Source organism: Myotis nattereri (assembly GCF_964212035.1).
Source record: "Myotis nattereri genome assembly, chromosome: 6".
In the NCBI taxonomy this organism is placed as follows: domain Eukaryota; kingdom Metazoa; phylum Chordata; class Mammalia; order Chiroptera; family Vespertilionidae; genus Myotis; species Myotis nattereri.
The window spans coordinates 81735395-81761005 of NC_138081.1; the positions used below are offsets into that span (position 1 = coordinate 81735395).

The following is a 25611-nucleotide window of genomic DNA, read 5'->3' on the forward strand; positions in this document are numbered from 1 at the left end:
GGAGTCAATAGGCAAGCCAGCCTAGCGTGCAGGGTCTGCCAGGGAGAAGACCCCTCTCTCACACTGTACTGAGATTGCAGAATTCCAGATTGACTGCCTCTGAGAGAGGAGCTGCAATGGGCACCTGCGACTACCTGCTCTGCATGGGGCTTTTGCAACACCCGCCAGTTATGTGTATATTAATCTTTTAAAAAATATATGTTTTATTGATTTCAGAGAGGAAGGGAGAGGGAGAGAGAGATAGAAACATCAATGATGAGAGATAATCATTCATCGGCTGCTTCCTGCACTCCCTTCACCAGGGATCCAGCCCGCAACCCAAGCATGTGCACTGACCTGGAATCGAACCGTGACCTTCTGGTTTCATAGGACGATGCTCAACTACTGACCCACACCAGCGAGGCTGTGTATATTAATCTTTAAGTATGAACAGAATTGGAATATTTTCACATTCAGGAAGAAACTAGGTCCCAGATTTTGAAGTTTCCACATAGCCATTTGACTGATTCAATACAAGCTCTTCTGGGGGCCATAAGCAAAAAGGCATTCCTTATAGCATTAACTATTCAAGGGAAGTAATTATATTTTCATGATTTCTAAATTAGCTTGGGAAAATTATCCGGAGCTTTCTCAAGGGAGAGTTATTTGATGTCAACAACATTTTCTGAGTTATGTAAAGGTGAACTAAATGAATACTTTATTCCATACTTTCTCTTAAGACAAAACCATTTACCAGAATGCACTGGTATTACATATTTGTTTTCTTTAACATAGTGGAACTCCTTCTAGCTCCAGCTTTCAACAGGAGCCTGTGGTTCACTGATGCTGTGCTGAGTAAGACCAGTCACTGCCCTCAAAGACCTTTTATTTCAGTAGAGGAGGATAGACTTTGAAAATTTATTTAAACAGTTCGCTACAATTGTAATCATGCTCTGTGTGTGACTCCAGCCTGAGGACACGTCTTACAAAACAGTCTCTAAAAGAGCAGATATTAACTCCCAAGTCACTCGGGATCAGGTTAGTGGATAGGAAACACTCCACCCCTTCGGATTTCTTCCCTTTTAATCATGCCACCCTTCCCATTATTGCCTTCCCGCGGACCCCAAGCATTTTCTTCTATTCATCATACTCTTCAGTGCTAGTTGCTATGTCCACTTCTAAGGTTCTCCACCAGCCTGATGACTGTGGAAAGTCCCCTATTGGTTCCTTTACCTCTTCTTTCCCCAAAATCACCTCCCTTATTTTTCCTCATCTCCGGAATCACTTTCCTATTTTACCTTATCTCCCTAAGTCACCCCCCTTATTTTAACCTGATGCTCCGATTAAACAGATCTTATAATATTTCACAAGTGTTCTCACTTTCCATGTAAGCATCTCACTTTCTGACCATAACATAAACTCATCCTCTTATACTTTACTCGTTTACTTGGCGTTTGAACAGCATTTGGTCCTGACCTGTCTTCCACTTCCGATGTTCTTTTTAAAATAAAAAATATATATTATTTCAGAAAGGAAGGGAGAGGGAGAGATAGAAGTATCAATGATGAGAAAGAATCATTGACTGGTTGCATCCTGCACACCCCACACTGGGGACTGAGCCAGCAACCTGGGCATGTGCCCTGACCAGGAATTGAACTGTGACCTCCTGGTTTATAGGTGGACACTCAGGCACTGCGCCATGCCGGCAGGATGTTCTTTTATTGGCTTTTGTGACACCATGTATCTCCGTTTCCCTTTTATATTTCTATACACACTTTTTGCCTCAGTCTCCTCTGTCTTTTTGCAGGCTTGTCTTCCTTGATCCTATCTGGGTAGAAGGTATGCCAGAGAGAAGGTGGCCTAGGATGGATCCTTGAGAATCCAATGTTTAACGTTTACATGAGCGAAAGGTCATTTATATTTAATGATGTTGATATACTTTTGTTCATATATATTACATACTTTGTGAATATGTGTGTACGTCTGTGTGTGTATATAATTTGTGGTTATGGTTCAGCTAGCATCTGTTGAATGCCTGCTATGTGCCAGGCACTATGAATAGGCGCTGAGGACACAAAGTTGAATTAACTATAGTTTCTGACTCGGAGGCCTCATATATTGTAATGACGATGGAGACACAGGTGCTGTAGTAACCCTTGATACGGATGGAATTATCTTTTATTATTATGAAAATTTGTATGTGAATATTTTGAAATAGGTTTAGATTTTTGTACATTTGTTCTTTGAAGGCAAATGTGGAATTTACATAGAACTTTACATTAGCAATGCTCAGTGTTTAAAAATTCAAATCACAAAAACACAAAGTCAGGGAGGTTTATGAGAATAAAATACCAGTATTTATGTTGTTTTCCCCCCCAAATTGTGGCCAGAAGGTTTTCATGAGAGAGAGAGAGGGAATGGTAAGAAATTTCATTTTAGTACATGTGTCCTTTATGAATTTTTTTCCATGACTACAGTGGTGCCCCTTAACATAGAACATTTACTGTGTGCCCCAAACTGTGGTAAATGGTTCATGTGTATTATCTCATTTAATCCTCCCTTAAGCCCTGAGGTGGATACTGAGGTTTCAACTTTACATAAAGTCACATGAGCAGTTTTCATACGTTTTTTCATAAATTAAAGTTACACATACAGAATCTGACTTTGGAGGCAACACTAGTTTTAACATTATGACATATTGAAAGAAAATGAAGTGCACATTTTTCCAGCTATTTTAGATATCTTTAATATCTTATACTGCATGATATTTCATGTATCATTTAATCATTTCACATATGCCATTCAGTCTTCACAAGAAGCCATGACATAGGTAAGGCCAGTAATGCCCAGGTGAGGCTACAAAGGCACAGGTAAATACATTACTTGGGTGACATACAATAGTGACCAAAAACTAAATCCCAGGCTTCCTGACTCCGGGTTCAATTTCCCATTGTATTGGGTACTTCCTCCGCATTCATTCAGTTTACCGAAGAATAAAGTTGTCTTTGTTCTTTCAGGTTTGCCTTCTCCCCCCTCCTCTTCTACTTTAACTTAACTTTTACTTCACTTATTTAGCTAATAATCCAAGAATGTTGCTAGAGTAGCAAAAATTTGATTAGAATCATCACCTTCAGTATTTCAGGTAATGGAGTGGAGTGAAAACAGCATAAAAAGCAGAGCCCATGTATTCTGTTCCCAGGCTGGCCTCCTGGATGGGTTAAAGTTGACATCTGGTATGGCTTTCAGTGCTCTGTCTTCTGGGAAGCCCTGGTAGAATACTTGACACCAAGCATTAGATCTGACCCGAGCATTAGCCCAAGCAAGCTCTGTGTAATTAAGCTGTTTGGATTTGTTTCCCCTGACCGGACAGAAGAGCCTTACAAGGTGAGGGCTCTGTTGAAGTGATGAAGCTGATTAGATCCTTAGCAGTAAAGGAATCTGATCTTAGAAATTTCCTCTAGCTCTCGTTAATGAGGCAAAGACAACACTTAGCACGGAAAATGAGGTCACTAAAAAAGAGAAACTTTTTTTTTTTTTTTTAATAAAGAACCGCTTCTTTTAAATCAAGGCCTAAATTTATTGTCCAGAATAAACCTCCATTTAAAAGAACAAATAAACCTTTTTCTCAAGGGTGTAGTAATCATGTTTAAATATATCATTTATATGGAGCGAAGGAAGTTTAAACAGTTCAGGAAGGTAAAACTAAGATAAGCCTAGAATTTAAAGTAATTTAATTAATGCTGACTAAAACAAAACTGAGATAACTCGCAATGATGAATTATACAGATGTGTGGTCTATTTTTAAGAATGTTTTGTTTGGTTTTTAAAAATGGGTTTCTCACTTTTTCAGTGCCTTCCCTTTCCTTGAACTACATTCATGCAAATAAAATATTTTCCTGGGATACACCTATCCAAATCTTACATATCAACAATGTTGGTAATATTACCGTTTGGTTTATGAAGCACTTTTACAGAGGGCACTTTCAATCCTCATAAGGTATTGTAATGAAAGCTGCAGTTGATCGGTATTATGGAATTGGGACTAGCCTCTAAAAGGTTATGTGATTTGCTCAAGAATTTGTAGACGAAGACTTGGGAATCAAGAACAGGTTTTCTCATCCCCGAGAAGGTGGCTTAACAACCACAATTTTTTTTCAAGTTATACATTGTTTAAAGTTGATTCCCTCCTCTACTTCTTGCTAAGGCTTTGTTCCGATATTTAAAAAGTATCAAGATAATTGTTTTCATAGCAAATACATTTATGTGACGCATAAATCATATGTATATACAGACACATATATCTGTTCATGGGTGAGCTATCCTTTCATCATGAAGCATTTCTCTTCCCCCAAAGATTTTGTTCTCCTACTTCTCAGCTTCTACTTATTCCAGTGAAATCAACAGGCATAAAGGGCCAACCTGAAGTTGAAAAGAAATGACGTAGGAGAAGGTTTGTGCTGGGAGTGGATGGATGGGAGATTCATCATCCACCCGGCCTACTGTGTGCGTCCTATTGTCATTGGCTTTTGGGTGGATAGAAAAGTAGGGACCAGGATAGGAAGGCTGTAATGCTGATGATACTGCTGTTTAGTCATATAACACCTAATTAGTATGCTATTTAAAATGACATTGATTTTTTTTAAATTTCAGACTTTAAAAGGAAATTTAAAGCCTATTTAAAAGAAATGTTCTCACCGTTTGCTTCTTTATCTTGAGAGGTAGTGTAGTAAAGTGGATGGAAGAATACAGCTTAGAGGTGGGCTAGCTCCACCACTTGTTAGCTGTTAGACTTTGGTCTCGTTACCGAACTTTTCTTTAAATTGAGGATAAAAATAATACCTACTTCATATGATGGTAGTGAGGATTAAAGGGGTGTGGTGTGGTGGTGGGTAAACAACAGCTGCTCGCATGAATGTGCAGGCTAGTTTAGGACCGTCTCTTGTTTATAGTAAGTGCAATACATGTTAATTAGTTTCAGCCAACATTAAAGCTTCTGACTCCGCTATAGAAAAACTGTCTGTCAAAAAGTTACCCGGACATTCTTAATGGCTACCTCCAGTTGATACTTTTTAATTATAGTTTTTCTTGACCTCTTTCCTGTATTTCATATATATATATTGTCTATGGTAATATATATATATATTACCATGGCCTACATCTTTTTTAAAAAGCCATACTCCCCAAATTTCCAGTTTGTCATTCTATTTTCACACAATGACAGTAAGCTTCACTGTTTTTACTTTCCTCCATCAGCGGCCCTAAGTCTGTGCTGAGCTAGAATCACAGCCTAATCCCAGGTTTGGCCAGTATTCCCAAGGAAAAAGAGACATGGCTGGAGATGGATCACGGGATCACCGTGCAGAGACTGCCCTCCTAAAACCTGTGTGCATATAGATGCCATTGTTCATGTACATTTCTGCTCTTCTGAATGTTGGTTATTGTAATTTATCTGGACTTTTCTAATCCTTTTGGTGGGAGTGGTGGCCTGCCTGAAGCTTCCTGATACTTCTTTCTCTTCCTCCCCTGTCCATTGTGTCTGAATCACACTTTGTTGGCTTTACTTCTGCTGACTGGCTTCTTGCCTCCTTTCCAGCGCTTTTTTCCTCTTCTCTTCCAGATACATCTGCCTAGCTCTCTCCTAATCATTTACCCTGTATGTATCCTAAGCAAATCAAATTCAAAATGTCTGAATTGTACTTAGTTATCTCCTCTCTAAAATGTGTACCTTTTGCTTTATCATTAGTCCTGGCTAGGGACCTGCAATAGTATCATTCATCTAGTGGACCAAACCAACAATCATAATTGTCCCATCTCTTACTGGAACTGATGAGTCAGTAAGTTCTAGTTGGTCTCTTTCCTTGGTATTCTTTACCTTTTTTTCTTCTCATTTTTCTATTTCCACTGCTAGTAGCATATTACCAGACTGTTTCCAGTCTTATCTTCCGTTAGGTCATCTTTACCTGATAGCCAAATATATTTCTAACTAGAGGCCCGGTGCACAAAAATTTGTTCACTCGGGGGGGGAGTGGGGGGGTCCCTCAGCCCGGCCTGTGCCCTCTCGCAGTCTGGGACCCCTTGGGAGATAACGACCTGCTGGCTTAGGCCTGCTCCCGGGTGGCAGAGGGCAGGCCCAATCCCTAGGTGCAGCCCCTGGTCGGGCTCAGAGCAGGGCCGATTGGGGAGTTGGGGCACCGCCCCCTGTCATGCACAGAGCAGGGCGGATCAGGAGGTTGCGATGCCACCCTCAGTCATGCTCAGAGTAGGGCCGATTGGGGGGTTGGGGCACCGCCCCCTGTCACACTCAAGGCAGGGTCAATGGGAGGTTGCGGCGCCACCCCCTGTCACTCACAGAGCAGGGCCAATCAGGGGGTTGGGGCGCTGCCCCCTGTCACACACAGAGCAGGGTCAATCAGGGGGTTGGGGAGCTCCCCGCTGTCACGCACAGAGCAGGGCCCATCAGGGGGTTGGGGAGCTCCCCCCTGTCACTCGCAGAGTAGGGCCGATAGGGGAGTTGGGGCACTGCCTCCTGTCACACACAGAGCAGGGCGGATCAGGGGGTTGGGGTGCCGCCACTTTCACACCCAGGGCAGGGCTGATGAGAAGGTTATGGCTCTACACCGTCACAGAGCAGGGCCCGTGGGGTGGGGGTGGGGTTGGGGCGCCGCACCCTGTCATACACAGAGCCGCAGGGTGATCAGGGGGTTGGGGAGCTCCCCCTATCAGGCACAGAACAGGGCCAATCAGGGGGTTGGAGCGCCTTCCCCTGTCAGGAACAGAGCAGGGCCGATAGAGAGGTTGTGGCCCCGCCCCCTGTCACACAAGAGCCACAGGGCGATCAGGGGGTTTGGGCGCTGCCCCCTGTCACGCTGATCCTGGTGCTGGGAGTCCTTGCGGCTCTGCTGATCCCAGGGCTGGGAGGCATATTATCCTTTTACTATATAGAATAGAGGCCTGGTGCATGGGTGGGGGCTGGCTGGTTTTCCCTGAAGGGTGTCCTTGATCAGGCTGGGGGTCCCCACTGGGGTGCCTGGCCAGCCTGGGTGAGGGGATGATGGCTTTTTGCAGCTGGTCACACACCCTTCAGGGTGGGGGTCCCCACTGGGGTGCCTGGCCGGTCTGGGTGAGGGGCTGAGGGCTGTTTTCAGGCAGGGACTGAAGCTCCCAACTGCTCCTTTTTTCTTTTTTTTTTATTCTGGGCCAGCTTTAGCTCTGGCTCCAGCTCTGAGGCCTTAGCTGCTGAAAGCAGGTATCTGGTTTGTTTAGGTTCTATAATTGAAACTCTGTATCAACTCCAGCTCTGAGATCCCAGCCAGCTGAAAGCTGGTTTCTGGGGTTTTGTTTAGCTTCTATATTTGTTACAATGTTTCTTAAACTGCAAGCTCAGAGGCCGGCAAGGCAGGCGGGGAACGTTGGTTTCCTCCATCACTTAAACAAGCAAGCCTCATATTCGCTCCCAGCTGCCTGGCTGCCGGCCGCCATCTTGGCTGGCAGTTAATTTGCATATCTCACTGATTAGCCAATGGGAAGGGTAGCGGTCGTACACTAATTACCATGTTTCTCTTTTATTAGATAGGATAGGCTGATTTGATTATGTAATTCATGCAATAAACATAAACTCCCCCTTACATTTCTTAAAATGTTTTCCAAAATACTCCAAAATTACTTATGTATCTTAATAAATAAAGGAACCCATAGTCAAATAAAATGTTGAAATATGGCATGCTATCTCTATTTCCTCTTTGAAACTCACAGCACACATTATTAACACTAGAAAGACTGAAATTTAGTAGATACCTATATTGCCCAAAAGCAGTCAAAATGACTGCATTGTGAAAGAATAATATCAGAGCACTCTTCACTTATGTTCCTTAGCTTTTCCAATAACTCACTTCTATTCGACATTTCTTTCATGAATTTAGGGCGCAAAAGAAATAAAATAAACAACTTATTAGAACAAGTATCACTGCATAAAGATGCAAATAACAAGTACTAGTTTAGCTTATTGAGCAACTGCAACTTATCAAGTATCGACAATTTATCATGTACTTGTATGTTATCATGTGACGGTAATCGAAAAAAATGAAAACTGTTATTTCAATACAGAGCTGAACTGGTCATATAAGAAATTTACTCAATTCAATAATAAGAGTCATAATTTCCCCAAGCAGTCAAAATGACTGCTTTTGGGCAATATAGGTATAACACATATATATATACCGGAAATGAAGGAGGGGGAGGTAACTACAATTATTAATAAACGCATTTATATGTTGTACAAAAAGTCACAAAATTCTAAGACATTGTGTCCTTATATACATAATTGTTTTTCTAATTGAAATTAAAAAGCAGTCAAAATGACTTCCTTGGGCAATCTAGTGTTAAAAGAAAGGCTATATGAAGTTCTGCTATTGACTCTAACAACAATGCTCTATAACATGAGCTAATATTTGAACATGGACTCTTTTTTGTGTAATATTTATTTATATAGAACTATTGACAGGATATCCTCCTGACATCACTCTGATAGTGTTCAAGGTCTACCATTTTCCTTACTAATCTCATCTCTTCTTCTTTGAGCCTTTGTAGACATACAGATTATATTTATTTAGTTCCCAAACACACAGCTCTATTTCATTCCATATTATATTATCCCTTTTGTCTGAATTGCCACTAATCTATCTGATGAGCTCTATCTTTGAAAATTCAACTCTTTAAAAAGTTTTGATCATTTGATATTTGGGCTGGTTAGCTTACTGCCTGGCATATTGTAAGAGCTTAGTGTATATTAAATAAGTAACAAAAAATAGAAAACAAATAAGAGAAATTTAGAGATTTGGGATTTGCTGGATCTTCCTATTCATTTTGTGTATGTATTGCCCATTCAGGAAATCTAACAACACTTTATCGTAGTTCCTTAAAAAATTTAGTGAGAGCTGCTTGACCTCAGTAATTTGATGGCTCTTCAAAAAACTATTTTATTTATTTGTGGAAAGTTTAGGAAATGACTTCACATTACAAGATACATTTTAAATTCTTATAGGGAGAAAATCAAATTAAGTTTTTAAGCGTTTTATGGCTATTCTTTTTCTGCTCTGAAAATTCCCTGTAAATGATTGTTTTAAATGTTTTCTACTTTTTCTGACAGGTGATATTCGAAGCCGAAGTCTCAGGAGGGAGAAGTGGTTATATTGCCATTGATGACATCCAAGTATTGAGCTATCCCTGTGGTAGGTTGTGATTAAGAATTGCATTTTTCTATGCGCTTTCACCACTTGTCTTACATGGCAGTGACTGTTGATCGCTCATCACTTGATCATCGCTCTCCTTTGTTGTTGTTACTCCTAGCCTTCTCCTCAGTTTTAGGGAACACTGAAATATCTCTAGAGCAGTGGTTCTCAACCTTGGCTGCACATTAGAATCACCTGAGAATCTTTTTAAAATCCTGATTTCTGGGCCTCATCCTCCGGAAATTCTGTTTCTTTGTTATGGGGCGAGGCCACAATATTAGTAACAAAGAAACAGAATTTCCGGAGGATGAGGCCCAGAAATCAGGATTTTAAAAAGATTCCCAGGCGATTCTAATGTGCAGTCAAGGTTGAGAACCACTGATCTAGAGATTTTGAATCAAATATTTTTCACACCTGTAACTAATTACACACTATTAAAGTATCCTTTTAATTAATTACTGAGAACCAAATACAAATGTAAATGAAACTCGAAGTAAGACTTGTTCTGTCTTTTGGTATTAAGTTTTCTGGCAAGCAAAGAAGAATAACAAATCAGAGTTTATCTGAAAGGAAAATAGCAAAGAAGCCTCACTAACTTATGGGATCAGTCAAGTCAAAATTTGAAGTGAAGTGAATAAATTAGTTCACCTTATTCCACAATTAGAACTAAGATTTTTTATGTTCTCATAAATAGCTGTTTAATCCATATTAAACAACAAAACAATAGAAATCAAAAAATAAACTTGTTTTGTTATGTCGCATACTACTCGGTTGGTCTTCCAATGGGGTAACTAAATTTGTGTTTACATTACATTCCCTGAAAGACAATTATTGCATGCATCCAGTAGAACCAGGTATAATGCAGCTGCAGAAATTCAAACTTACCTATATTTCCCAACAGCAGCATTTGCTAGGGCCGATAAATTGTAGGTGATCTATAGAGTAATCCTCTTGGTAGAAATTCTCTAGCACATCAGAAGCAGCTTGCCAAGTTCCAGAGATCAAGGCTTGTGCTCCTGGTGAGTGTTTGTAAAACCCTAGTTTGCATCAGAATCCCCTATGGAGTATGGCACATCCCAGATTGCTTGGCCCCTCCCCTGTTCTAATTTACAGGCCTGGTGGGGCCTCTGAATTTGCATTTTTGATACGTTCCCAGGTGCCCTGTGCTGCTGGTATAGAGCTCACAGTTTGAGAGTCACTGTTCTAGTTCCAGCATCCCTCTTTCTGAAGTGCCTACCAAGATGGGGCTCTGGAAAAAGACTGGCAGACAAAGCTCAAATGATTTATGCATGTTCTCAGAAAAAGAATTCAATTATCACACTCAAAGCTGGTTTACTCAGTTCTTCCAATTCATTAGTATATCAGAATGATGTTTCTATCTACTGTTCATTTACCCTAGTTAAAAGAGAGGTGTTAAAGGAAATATTCACCAGCCAAGTAATAATATGAATTGAGTACAACAGCAGCTTCATTGTGAGATGGTCCTCCATGAGCTTCTTTTAGTCACTAAGGTTTAGCTTTTCTTGCTTATATTTCCTTTCAGTTGGAAACATGAATAAGCTTCAGTTTTAAATGGCCATTATAGAAAACACTTATTTGATTGTCATGTAATTCATGTATAGTATATTTTTGACTGCCCTCATCACTTTCTGTTGCTATAATATTTCTTTTGGGTAACTTTCTTAGGAACATAAAGGAATAGGAAGTGGATTTAGCAGTAGCTAAGCTGATACTCTATTTGAGAGAAATACAAATATTCCCTTGTTCTTTGAAGTACTACAGGGTTATAGCTATTGAAATAATTAAAAAAAGATCCAACTGCTTAAAGTGTTGCTTAATAGTTCAACAGTCATGCATGTCAGTATTTTAGATATTATATGCTTTCATTATATTTTTCCATTATGCTCTGTTTTGTGCTTATTTGATCTCTTTACTTGCTTTGACTTGTAACTTTTTTATTAACTGTTGATTCTATAGAGCAATGCTCTAGCAATAATGGAGCAATAGGTGATAGAGCTATTGAGGAAAAGAACTGTGAGAGTGAGAGAGGAAGTGGTATCTTCCAGTGCAAAGAAAATTCAATTTTCTTCCATATGTTATGAACCTTGGGCAAAGGTAAAAGTATCAACAACATTCTTCTCCTGGAAAAAAGTAACATGGAATGTTTTCTTTGTGTTAAAACAATAATTTTTTCCCCTGCCTTCACAGATAAATCTCCTCATTTCCTCCGCCTGGGGGACGTAGAGGTCAATGCAGGACAGAATGCTACATTTCAGTGTATTGCTACGGGGCGAGATGCTGTGCATAACAAGTTATGGCTGCAGGTAAGCCCAAGTTGGCAGCTGAGCTAAAGAGTATACTTGATATAAAAAAAAAATCACAAATGTACTGTTTGTGGTCTCATTATTTTCTGTGCGTGCTTGAGAGAGAGAGAGAGAGAGAGAGAGAGAGAGAGAGAGAGGGAGAGAGAGAGAGAATGAATGTGTGTATTGGTTTAATTGGCTGCAGATTCATTTCAGGTATTTCTATTTTTGGAATATGAATACAAATATAACATGATATAGTTTAAAAAATACTTGAGTTAGTGTCTAAGAAAACCTAATGATTTCCTAATGTTACATACAAATTGTAAAAATAATTTTTCTAGATCCATTATATAGGACCATGATGAAAATTTCCTTATTTAATATTTTGAGAACTCAACTAACACGATCTTAAGTAGGAACTGTCATGCATATTTTTAAAAAGTATTTTAAGACACTTTGCGGATTATTCTTAGAAGTGTGAACTGGAAGAGAAGCAATTAATTTTTTTCCATGATTCTTGTGCATAAAGGTTAATCACAGATCTGATGTCAAGACTGTTGCCGTGCATATATTAAATCATCAATAAGTATGTATTTAATGAACTGCAATTTAGTATACATGTTAGGGAAACATAAATGGGGCGTATAAAGAGCTGTAAAAGAATCAGCAGGAAAACAATAGACTAAGAAAAGTGCCATGTTTTGGGGGAATTATTTGTCCTTTCCAGGGCAGTGGGAGTAGTGAGGGGAGGTGGGGAAGGAGCTAAGAGCAGTTCCAAAGGCTGTTGAACAAAAAGTTTGAAGTTAAAATATAAGTAATAATATTCTCTAAGCACATTTATTATTATTTTGCTTCTATTTACATCAGAAAGAGGGAAGAAAGAGATTTAATTAGTCTGTATTTTAAATTTCTGAGGATACCAATAGAGACCAAAAAAGAAATTATTGTAAGATTAGCTTAGTTTGTTGAACATTGTCATCAGGATTTATTTTACTATGTCTTTAGAGAGGTGAAATTAGTGTTGAGGATAATCATTAGTTTGCAGGTGTTTGGGTAATGATTACAATAAAAGATTTTTAAAATCATACTTAGTATAATGCCCGATATTATACTAGATGTTTTAAATGTGTCATTTCATCTAATTCCCACAATATAATTGGATAGCAGATGTACATCATATAAATCTAATTATTACTTCTTTGATAAATTATTTGTTTTGTAGGTATTAGGATACCATACTGAATATGTGAAAAGGAAATTAAGCCCCCCCTTTTTTTCTGATTGTGCTTATTTCCCCTCCAGATATTAAAATATAAGAGAATTATTCCTGGAGAGCAAATTGTATAATATGCAACTTGTTTTATCAGCTAAACATCAAGACAGAGTACCTCTTAGTTTCTCCCTCTCAGCCTAAATAAGAGTATTAAAAATACTGTTAGACGTATTTTGTAATGATTTTGCTAATTATTTTCATTTAGGTAGGAATATTAGTTGGCATTTAACTTTAATTGTGAGCTATATAGTCTTGCCTCAGGGAAATAGACGCTCACAGTCTGCCCTGGTTTTATGCCTCTGGATTTAATGTGACATGGAAATAAAAAGGGTTTTGTATACTCAGACACCAGCTGTCTTCTTGCACCAGTCATCCTGCCCTGCCCATCTGAGTGGGCTGCAGTCGAAATACTGCTTATTTTTTGTTTCCTATTTTATGTATCGACCCATTGCATTATAGTTTCTTAAATTCTTTCTGCTATTTTTCAAACTAAGATGAATATAAAATTTTTCTGTTCAACTTCAATTCTGCTTTTCTTCTCTTCCTTTTCTTTACATTTGTTTAGGTGTTTTTCTGTATTTCTCTTCTATTTTGATATTGAGATTGCCCCAATTCCTTAGGAATCTAGATATTTACCTTATTCGTTTAAAAGCTTTTCTACATTTCTCGATGATACTACTTATGTTACCTTAACTTACTCTCTTAAATATTATTTTCCATGTTTAAGAAGTATTGAAAATTATCTAGTACTTAGTTTAGGGATGTTTTCAAACTAATAAGACTGGTTATCATACCTATATAACATGAGTCAATCAGAAAGTGGCCAGTGACTTAAAAATGTATTCACCTTTTGTTAAAATAGTAAAAACATTATAAAGCAGACAGAATCTTGGTTCCATGATGAATCTACAAGCCAACCCATACAAATAGATGAGTCATTTTTGCTTGGTGTACAACAACTTCCTAGAAATCACGAAGTCCAGTTCTTAATTCTAACCTTAATTCCAACCGTTTAATTCTGATAATCTAGTTCATTGTGTGGGCTGCAGTGGTTCTCAACCTTCCTAATGCTGCGACCCTTTAGGACAGTTCCTCATGTTGTGGTGACCCCCAACCATAAAATTATTTTCGTTGCTACTTCATAACTGTAATTTTGCTACTGTTATGAATCGTAATGTAAATATCTGATATGCTATATGTGTTTTCCAATGGTCGTGACCCACAGGTGGAGAACCACTGGCTTAGAGGCTTTATTGAACTATTCAGTTTCCTTATCTATAAAAGGAGTTGGTGGGTAGAGACTAAAATTCCTTCCAGCTATAGATGCTAAACTCGGTCCTTATAGTATTTTTTAAAATCTTTATTGCTTTCAGAGAGGAAGAGAGAGGGAGAGGAGAGGAGAGGAGAGAGGAGAGGAGAGGAGAGGAGAGGAGAGGAGAGGAGAGGAGAGGAGAGGAGAGGAGAGGAGAGGAGAGGAGAGGAGAGGAGAGGAGAGGAGAGGAGAGAGAGAGAGAGAGAGAGAGAGAGAAACATCAATGATGAGAGAGAATCATTGATCGGCTGCCTCCTGCATGCCCCTCATTGAGGTTGTAACCCGGGCATGTGCCCTTGACCAGAATTGAGCCCAGGACCCTTCAGTCCATAGGCAGATGCTCTACCCACTGACCCAAACAAGCTAGAGTGGTCTTATAGTATTTTTGATGGCCTGAAATAGTGCTTTGATTACCTTTTTTTGTTTGTTGGAAGACTGTCTGATTTTTATGTTATTAGATTTTAATGGGGAAAATGTCTCTTAAATTAAGTATCATTGTGAGAACAACTACTTAAAATATCTGCTGACAATACTGGGAATGAATGTACTTGAATCAACTCAATGCAAGGTCACTGCATCCTATCAAAGAAATAATGGAATAAGGAAGTAGCTGTTACATCTGCTATGGTAAGGTCTAATAAAAATTGTGATCAACTTTTTTATGTCCTCCAAATGACATTATATGGCATTGTGCTTCAATTGGTAAAATGTTGTCTAAATATGGAATAAAATAATAAAAACAAAAAAGGAGCTAATTTTTATTTTACATGAAAAATAACACAATACAACATCTGTGAAATATTCTGATCATAATTCCTGCTACTGTTTTATATTTAGAAAAATTTATTATGAAAATACATATAGAGGATAAATTCCCCCACTTGTTAATTACCTTAACTTGACAATTCATATTTTAAACATTTTTATTATTTAAAATGACATGCAAATTAGGTAAATTAAAAAATGGAGATACAGAAAAGCAAAGAATGAGTTATCTGAGTTAATGTAGGATAATTCATAAAGCCTATCATAGTGGTGCTGGATATATCTTTAGAGCTTGCTTTCCTGTGAGATGTTGGATTATATAATTATAGAGTTTTAGAAGTAGGTATTTATTCTGTACATTTAGTAAACAATGACAAAACATATAATCTGAATGAATCTCCTTATGTACATTTAGCATATATACAGAAAACAACATGAATGAATGTTTTAGAAGTCTGATGAGGGTCAACAAGCTAGAAATATGGTGAAATTATGATGCTTTCTGGAACACAGTTTTAAAAATTGTGTTCACTCAAGTTAGATAGGGACGTAGAATACAGTCTTTAGTCTGTCTTAGAGAATTGCCAAATCCCTCTTTTATAATAAAGCTCAATGAAGTAGCACATATCTAGATACAACAATTTTTGTCAATTTAGGATTTGTAATCTTTTTCTACATGAACAGACTTTTTTTTCCAATTCTTACAACAAGTTTAGAAATAAGTCACTTTGTGTTCCTAAGGAACCTCCAATGGTAGAGAATTACCCTATGGCTGAGGGTAAAAGACAGGTTTTAGAAAATAAGACCATGAATGAAATTTCAGTGTACAATTTATACTGGCTTTATTCCTGAGTAAAATAATAAAATCATCCTATTAGATTACTGAGAGGTGTCAGTTAATTTTCTCACAGAAAAATTAGTTTAGACATTTTTATAGGTTAAAACTTTTAGTTATGTCCTTTTTATTTCAACTTTTACTTATATGAATAGTAAATAATGTGATGGCAAGAAAAGGTGAATATATAAACTAATCGCAAACATGGCACCAGCAATTCTTCTTCTAAGTATCTACCCAAGAGAGATAAGGGCAGGTATTCACAAAAAGACTTGAGCAAGAATGTTTGTAATAGTGTACTTATAAAAATTGTAAAGATCTCAGATGTCCTTTAACTGGAGAATGGATAAGCAAGTGATGGAATGTTATTATTCTGTAATAACAAAGAATGAACTACTGATATATCCACCAATATGGATGAATCTCAGCAACATCACGTTTTCAAGACAGGCACACACAGAAAAACATTTTATATCATGTCATCTATATTAAACTCTAGAAGAGATACAACTAATGTAGGATGATAGAAACCTGAATCGTATTTGCTTCTTGGGGATGAGGACTGACTGGAAGTGGACAGGGGGGAAATGTCAGGAATAATGTAAACATTTTATATCTTTATTGATGTGTTGGATCTATGGGTATATAAACATTTGTCAGAAGTTAAGATCTGTCCAATTTACTGTATACATATACAGTATATTTTACCTTAATAAATCATGAATGAGGGGAAAAGTGAGTATATGAAACATTTTATCAAATATCCAAATTACTAGCAGTACTAATCAAGCCAGAGATGAAAGTAGCCTGCAAACATTACTTACATTTTTGTCCGTCTTGTCTGAGTGTTCTGTTTTCAGAACATGTTGTAACTTTTGAGGATGTGAAAGAGTTGAACTGTAAATTATAAATTAGTATTCTTTCTCGAAGGTCCAGTATAAGTGGACACCTACATGGCAAGTCAAATAGAGCCCATTGCTGGAACATCTGTCAGACCATATGCTTTGGCGTCAGGTTCAGTGTAGAAACTAAAATGCTAATGACTCCATCCATCACTACAGAGCTCCGTGGGCATGTATCATTGGATTGGACAGAGAAATTCGACCGTGGAACAATTGAAAGTAGGGAATTGTGCAGGCCGATTTGGTGGCACCATTTGTTTTGGTGAATTGAAATGAGTCTGTTTAACGTGTGATTGGTAATCCTATGCAGAGTGCCATCCAAGCTGTGGCCGTTGGGCCAATCTGTCCATAATCACCACAGGTGTTGGCACCGTGCCACCCCGGTGGGCCTGCCAAAGCAGGAAAGTCTGCCAGTGCTTTGCCCTTGGTGAGCTTTGTCTCGGCTAATATAGTGTGATGTGGCTGGTTTCTCAGCCGAAGGAAATGTCATTCCTTATCAAGCAATAGGTAATGTAAGCGATGGATTGAGTGTAATAGTTGGAGAGTAAAATTAGTAAAATGAGATGCAAATGGCTCTTCAAAATAATCAGAGAGTGGCTGATCTCTTGTAGTTTCAACCAGTGTTAGCTGGGGGTCAATGAAAATGGTTGGTCTGAATCTTCTGGCTACACCTTGTTTTATCTATCCAGGCAAATGTCATAGCCTTGTTCCTATAATACATATGAATACTATTATGTAACATTGGAAATCAGAAGCATGTTTTTTTAAGTGAGTACAAAAATTTAAATAAGTGAAATAAATCACTATATTATTTCAATTTTTATCTAGTTAATTTCTCACAAAGCTCTTTTTGATGCTCCCATGACTATTTATTCTGTCATATGAAGTGCAGGATGTTTGTGGCATATTTAATTTCCACAAGAGATTTTACTATCTCTGCTACTATTTCTTTTTGAGAACAAAGTCTGATACTTTGCATTTATTACAGTGAAGGGAAATTCTTGGCAGAAATTAATCTAAGCCTAGACATATGTAATTTATAGTGGACAATTCATTGACAGTTAATTTGAGGAAAACATTTCAAATCCACATTAAGCATGCAATATGTGATTAGCTCACATTGGGCATGATGATAAAAATAAACAAAGAAATAAGATATAGCAAAAATTGTCTGGTCTAGGCTTGGTGAAAATTCTTTTGTTTTCTAGGTCATTATCCTTATGGCTGAAATATTACAATAACAAAAGATAGCATATAATTACTGGGACAGTGACTAAAGTTGAAAAAACGATATCAGAATGGCTAAGGACATGGTATAAATAAATCTTGAGATTTGTGGGAGACTAGAATCATTTCTTAAAATCTTAGAATATTGGAAATATACAAGAGGTATTTAATTTGTTCTCTATAGAAACTAAAGTACCATAATAACTAACATCTTAAAGCTATATGGTGAGAGAAATAAGCTGATTATAAGGAGGAACTTTCTAATTGTAGGTCTGTTGAAACCTAGAATGAGCTATGCCAGGAGGAAGTAAAATGACAATTAGTATCTAAGCATAGTCTGGATAAGCCCTTGCTAGGGACGTGGCATGAGGCTGAGCTTGTTTTAAAGATCCTTTCAGCCTTGAGAGATGCTTCTATAACTGAGTAAGAAAAGACCATATAGTATTTAAGCACTATACTATTTTGGAATTGACAGAGAGCAACAGAGACTGGAATGCATGGAAGACTTGATTGAGTTTTTCAAGGACATGTGGGGCTTGAACAAGCAAAGATTAAGTGGGCATAGTCATCTCTGCAGATTAATGTATGTGTATGTGGGTAGAATGGGAACTTCAGGAGGACGATATTATTGGAGTGGAAGGTCAAAATGGGAAGTACTAGAAGTAAAGACAGTTTATGATGGGTTGGGACTAGGCCATGATATGGACACAGGCTATAAAGAAGCTACTATTAGCAGTGCAGGCATCAAGTACTGAGGGCCTTCGAGTGGACAGTGCAGTGTGGGTGGAGTTGGCAAATGTGAGTAGAGAAGGAGAGGGACAAATGAAAGAAGACAATAGTTTTAGGTCTGGTTGGTACTAGTTGAGAGAATTTGGGTAGATGTGAAAGAGAAATAATAAAAGACAGTTTTCTTTTTAAATTTCCTCAAAACTTTATTTTTTTATAGCCAGCATATGAGTTTGGTTTCTTATTTTTTGTCTTGGAATGGATTTGTCTGAGTCTCATTTGTTTACTTTTTTATTTCCTACTTTTATAACTGCACATAAGTTATCCTAAGTGGGAGTGAGAAACGAGGAGACATTCCCATTTCTTTTGGTTCTTTTTAACCTTAATAAAAGTTTAACAAGACAGTTTGAAGCTTGTGGCCAGACTAAGCCTCTGGGTGGTCCTGGTATCACTCAGGAGAATCATCTGTGGTCACGGAACAGGAGTAACGTCAGATAGGAATGTTAGGCTTGCCGGTTGTGTTTCCTGGCGTGTAGACTGTTCTAGACTTCAACTGGTAGATGAACATAGCCTGCTATTTAATTTTCTCTGTTTATGAAACAGATTTTTTTTCTGTGAACATGCCCATTTACAATTAATTTTGCTCTACTTAAGAGACCACATTCTGTGGTAGCGAATTGCTTTCACTCTTGTCACCCAGGACATTGATTTGTTTACGTTCATGGCATTATATGCTTCCTTTATGGCTTTCTATGGTCTTGAAGTAAAACGACTGACCAAGTGTCATGGATTTTGGTGTTTTCCTTTAATTTTCAGCATTTGGCGTGTGTATGCATGTAACAATGAGCATCAGAAAGTTGAAACATTTCATTTATGGGATTGCTAAGTGTTCTTGGGGTCATTTTGGTTGGCTTTATGTGGCTTTTTACTATACAGAGTTCAATGCTTCAAACACATAGTGCATTCTTTTCCTTCTTCAATCATTTAAAAACTCTGAGTTTGTTGCATGCAGATTATGTAATTGACTATAAATGAATAATGTGGGGAATATTCTTTATCTTCCTTACCCATCCCTGGAGCATACTGTAAAAGCCAGGCAGTCATAGAAGCTCAAGGATTTCTTCTTATTGATGTCTATAAATTACATTTTACTGCTTTTTCTGGGCAAAAGAGTGCACTCTCCCACAGTTCCTAGAACTGCCCTTTCGGTGTGTTTTCAAGGTTAATGCCCTTCACAACTTCCCACTATGATCAGTACTACCACATGGGGGCTCCGGCAGCAGGCTGGGTTTCTTTGTGAACAGGGGTTTAATGTAAATAACTCATCTTTATAAAATAATTTTATTATACAATAAAGCATAGCTGTAGGAAACTACACAAAATAAAACCCATGATTCAATGACCTTGTATGAGATGCACACCACGCAGGTCAGGAAAGGGACTCAGCCAGTCTCTGAGAGGCTTCTAAGTGCTGCTTCCCAGTCACAACAGACTCATCTCCCTACCCCTACAGAGAACAATTAGCGTGAATTTTAGCACTTGTTTGTTTTTTTCATTGTTCTTTTTCACTTACACATACATCCATAGACGCTGTAGATTATTCGTCTTGTCTACCTTTAAAAATATGTGTGAAAGTCTCTTTTAATCAGTGAGTTTGTCCTCCATCCACTTCTCTTCCTCACGATGTATCTGCCAGGGAACCCAGGCCCTTTGAGTTGTAGTTGTAGTTTTGCAGAGTCTGCATTGTATTGATTGCATACAAAGGTCCTTTTCAGTTCACGTTCTTCTCAGTTTTCTGAAAAATTGGCAACAAGTTCCCGAGTCAAGTCTGTCCTTTAGCAGTGCTGGAGGTGGCGCTTGGTGTGATTGCAGGGGACGCAGAGGGACGGCTGGAGTATCCAGGCACAGCCTAGAGTTGCTATTCACAGGTTAAATTTCTCCTACTTCAGGGAAGCCGCAGCTCTACTCTTCAGACATTGCAACTGATGCAATCAAGTCTACCCAGAATACCCATACTCTCCTTTAAGGATAATTACCTTTACTTAGTGTCAATTGGTTATGGACTTTAATCCCATCTTCAAAATACCTTCACAGGGACACTTAGGTTAGTGTTTGATTGACTAATGGGTCTATAGCCTAGCCAAGTTCATACATCAAAAGGCCATCACAGATATCAAATGTATTATTGATTTAGATATTTTAATTAACATCTTTATAACATCATTATTACTAGGATTTGCTGATAGAGCTTTTGCACATATCACCCACTAATCTCAACATCTCTGTTGAATAAGCAGGTTCAAATTGCTGTTCCCATTTTTGGAAGAAAAGGTGGAGATGTGAGAAGTATAGTAGTCCCCCTTTATTCACAGGTTTGCTTTCCATAGTTTCAGTGACCCAAGGTCACCTGAGGTTTGGAAATATTAAATGGAAAAAAATTTTTTTTAATATATTTTATTGATTTTTACAGAGAGGAAGGGAGAGGGATAGAGAGTTAGAAACATCGACGAGAGAGAAACATCGATCAGCTGCCTCCTGCACACTCCCTACTGGGGATGTGCCCGCAACCAAGGTACATGCCCTTGACCGGAATCGAACCCAGGACCCTTGAGTGCGCAGGCTGACGCTCTATCCACTGAGCCAAACCGGTTAGGGCAATGGAAAATTTTTTTTAATAAACAACTGATAAGTTTTAAATTGAATGCCACTCTAAGTAGCATTATGAAATCTTGGGCCAGCCTTCTCCATCCTGCCCAGAATGTGAATGATCCCTTTGTTCAGCGTATCCACGCTGTATATGCTACCCACCCATTAGTCTCTTAGTAACTGTCTCAGTTACCAGATTGACTTTAGTGGTGTTGCAGTGCTTGTGTTCAGTTAAACCTTAATTTACTTAATAATGGCCCCAAAGTGCAAGAGTAGTGATGCTTCAGATATGCCAAAGGGAAGATATAAGGTACTTGCTTTAAGTGGAAAGGGGAAAGTTCTGAACCTTACAAGGAAAGAAAAAAAAAATCACATGATGAGGTTGCTAAGATGCATGCATGCTAAGACTCAGTCTTCTGTCCGTGAAATTGTGAAGAAGGAAAAAGAAATTCGTGCTGCTTTTGCCTTCTCAACTTAAACTGCAAATGTTGTGGCCACAAGGCGTGACAAGGGCTTTGTTACGATGGAAAAGGCGTTAATCCTCAGTAACTACTTTGGTGAACTTACTATTATATCAGTTTAGTCTAATGATTCCTAGAGGAATACTATTTTCTTATTCAGTGCTTAATCTTTTGAAATAAATGTAATTTCTAGCAGGTGTAAGTGAGTGTTTTTTTTTCTTCCTAAATAATATAATGTTTCTAAGCCTTTAAGTTTGCCATGACACCCCTACATGTATCTAAAATGCTTCAATGTAATTGTTCAGTAAAGATGATGATGATAGCTGTGTTATCTCTGTGACAGAGAAAAATGCATGTGGCAGACAAGCCCTGGTAAGGAACCTCATGTCCTTGGGCTTAATATGGCTGGATTTTTGCATGATTGATTTCAACTTCACATAATTATAGTATACAAATTTACTTTGGGATTCGTTTTGGAAAAAATGACAAGTACTGACAAATCAGATGCCATCCTCATAATGCTATTAAACAGGAACCTAAATACCCATCATACAGAACAGTCTCTTTCCAGTCTCTCCCACTCTAAGAGGACGTAGGAGTTATATATCATTATTTGCTCAGGAAAAGCAGTGAAAAATAACTAAAACAATAAATGTGATTTAATTTTTTTCCCTTCAAGTCAGTAGAGTGAAATAATCTCTGAAAGTGTTCTAAGTGCCACATTATTTAAGTTACAATTAAATTGCATTTATTTCTCAAGCTTGGAAAAGAGAAGATGAAGTAAACTGTACCAAATTCTAACTGTACCATATTAACTTTGAGGATTTTAAGCTGAAAGTAATAGAAAGCTAAATGTGTTCTGTCACTTAACAGGAAGTCCAGAAAGAAGGACATGCTGACAACATTTCAGACACTTTATCAAGAACCTGCTTCTGTCTTTCATCTTGACCTGCCCTCCTTAGCATTTAGGCAGGGTGAGACAAAGAAAAGGAGAGCCACCGTGCCTTCCCTAGAAGCAAGAAAATCTGGAAATGATGGCCTATTCCTGACAAATCTCATTGGCCAGAATCAGGGCACACACCCATTTTTAGACCAGTTCCTGTTCATGGGAATAGGACTGCTACGATTGTTTCAATCAGCGTGTCTAGGGCAGTGGTTCCCAAACTTTTTTTGGCCATGCCCCACCTAAGCATCGCTAAAATCCTGATGCCTCCTCTGTGACATATAATTCTTACTATTCAAAAAGTGAACTCCTATTCATGTGGAAGAAGCCTAAAAGGCCATGACTTGGTCTAAGAAAGCTTCCAAAGAACATGGCATCCATGAAAGAGAAAAATAAAAGAACGAAAGGACAGTTGAAGTCCTTTCTGAGGAAGAAATCACTAAGAAGTTGTTTAAAAAAATAATAATATGAAGTGATATGAAGAAAGTAGCAAATAAAGTTTCAAAACATATAATAGAGAACTGAAGGAACTATGTCACAATATATATTTATATACTGTATATGAGGCCCCTAGAACCATAAGAAATGCAAAAAATTCATTGTTTAATAACTCATTCTTGAATTGCCCCCCTTAAAAATCAAATTGCCCCCTGTGGGTCATGTGCTCCACATTGGGTACTACTGGTCTAGGGCTATAATATCTTGATGCATTACCTAGAGATCTTATTAAAATGCAGATTTTGATTTAGTAGGTCTAGGGTGACCTGTAGACTTTGCATTTGTAAAACTCTGACAGGGGAACCTGATGCTACTAGTCTGTAAGTTGCAAAGGGTTTGGTTAATAATCTGGTTATAATAGATGTTGGGAATTAACCAATATTACCATTACACTACTTTATGCCAGAAACTGAACTAGTCAAATAAACACTGCATACATCATTCATGCTGAAGCTTAGTTGGTTTAATGGAGAGTTGATAATACTTAGGGATTTCAATGACTTGCCAAGATTACTTGGCAAGTACATGCAACCCATGTACCTAGACAAAGTAGATAAGAAAGCATGATAAGGATCTGGGGAGGGTGGAGGGCGGGAAACACAAGTTGCTAAAATATAATCCTTGGATCATATACTTTTTGTGATTTATTTCTCAGAGTTAGGGCTATTTGCAATGGAAAAAAATCATATAAAATCTCAAAGCACGATAAAGAGCCTGAAACTGAAAACTAAAGGCAGAAAACTATATGCAAACGTTACTGCATCAGGGAGACTTACCTTAGCTTTTAGTGCCTTCTTCTTTATTGCCCACTCAACTAAAATGATAGCTTGTAGTACGGCAAGGATCTCTTATTTTGGATTATAAAAGAAAAAGTTATTATTTTTGACTAATGAAATATACATGTCATTAATTGCTATATTTAACTGTAATGCATTACTGAAAGTTGAGTAAATAAAAAATGTCTATATAGAGATTATATGTTCTCATCGGTACAATGCATTGATTTAGGCTCAACAACAATTTTTTGGGCTGGACATACTAGTATGATATCAATAAAAACAGCAGCTATGGTTCAGTTTAGAAGAAATACTGCTGGATTTTGTGTCATCAAACCTGGTAAAATTCTGTGGGGCTACATAGACATTTTCCTACTCATTTAGGAACAAGAATAATTTATCACAGATATTGGTTGCTAAGATGCTTTAGATTTATGGGAATGTTAAGAACCTGTTTTTTTAAAGATTGGTTTCTGTTTGCAGAGACGAAATGGAGAAGATATACCAGTAGCCCAGACTAAGAACATCAATCACAGACGATTTGCTGCTTCCTTTAGATTGCAAGAAGTGACAAAAACCGACCAGGATTTGTACCGCTGCGTAACTCAATCTGAACTAGGTTCTGGTGTGTCCAATTTTGCCCAGCTTATTGTGAGAGGTAAAGTAAAATTGTTTTCACTGCATGAACTTTCATGGTTTTATTAGACCAAAAGCAACATAGCAAATGTTGGATTGATTTTTAAGCCTACTTCTCTTCATTTCAAGTTACTATAAAATTGTCTTGTTATGCAATTTCAGATAGTTAAGACTGTAAGTTGTACAGTTTGTCAAACAAGTTTTCAATAAGTGTTTTCATCGACTAGAATTTCCTTTGAAATATTCTCAGAGCCAGCCATATAAAACACTTGATTTCATGTCGCCATCATCTGGTTTGCATTTTAACTGTAAATTCATATTTCCTTTTATAACAGCTACACAGATACTATAGTTGTTCTTCAAAGCATTGTGGCAATGAGGCCAAGTTCAAAGTTTCTGTCTCCATGTAAATCTGTGAATTTTACCCATGTCACAACCCAGTGGTGGATGCTCATTAACTCTGGCCCCTGTAGAATCTTAGAGTTAGACTTGCTAAGAGGTCGTCATTAATATTCTTGAATACAAAGGTTACTAGAGGAATTGTGAGGGATTATGACAAATAAGTACACATCTGAGGTGAATACTGGAAAAATAAGTACAAGTACATAATGTGTTATCACATTTATTCAAAATATTCTTAGTCCATTTTATTCCACACACTGTTATATGTTGTAGAGATATGACTGTAAATAAAAAACAAAGTCCATGCCCATATGGAACTTACCCATTGAGGTATGTTAGGCACACTATAGAGAAAGATACTGAAATTTTAGTATGGTGGCATGCATGATGAACAATAAACATAGAAAATGACAGAGATTTATATTTTAGTTGAGGTCTGGAAGCCTCTTTGAGAGGTGACAACTGAGCTGAAATCTTTAAAAAAAAATGAGGATGTTTGTCACGTGATACTTGAGGAAATGCAGCTTGTTCAATAGACTATCAAGCATCAATCAATAACAACTCAAGTGAAAATAACGATAAATTATGCAAGTCTTGTCAAGGAGAAGTCTTCCAGATCCTAACAAAAACATCTAAACTGGACTGAGGTTTATCAGAGGTGTCAGGGAAGGCCTTCATAAAATAAGTTTTCTTTGAA

The 25611-nt window shown here is 37.8% G+C and overlaps 1 protein-coding gene across 7 annotated transcripts in view; it reads left to right on the top strand.

Moving 5' to 3' along the window:
- Positions 1-25611, top strand: part of PTPRK (protein tyrosine phosphatase receptor type K) — a 484221-nt gene that overhangs the window by 245407 nt on the left and 213203 nt on the right. For all 7 annotated transcript variants that reach the window (XM_081094205.1, XM_081094206.1, XM_081094207.1 and 4 more), the window contains exons 4-6: positions 9125-9206; positions 11415-11530; positions 24360-24534. In XM_081094205.1, the coding sequence (XP_080950331.1) occupies positions 9125-9206; positions 11415-11530; positions 24360-24534 (373 nt within the window). The remainder of the gene's footprint in view (positions 1-9124; positions 9207-11414; positions 11531-24359; positions 24535-25611) is intronic.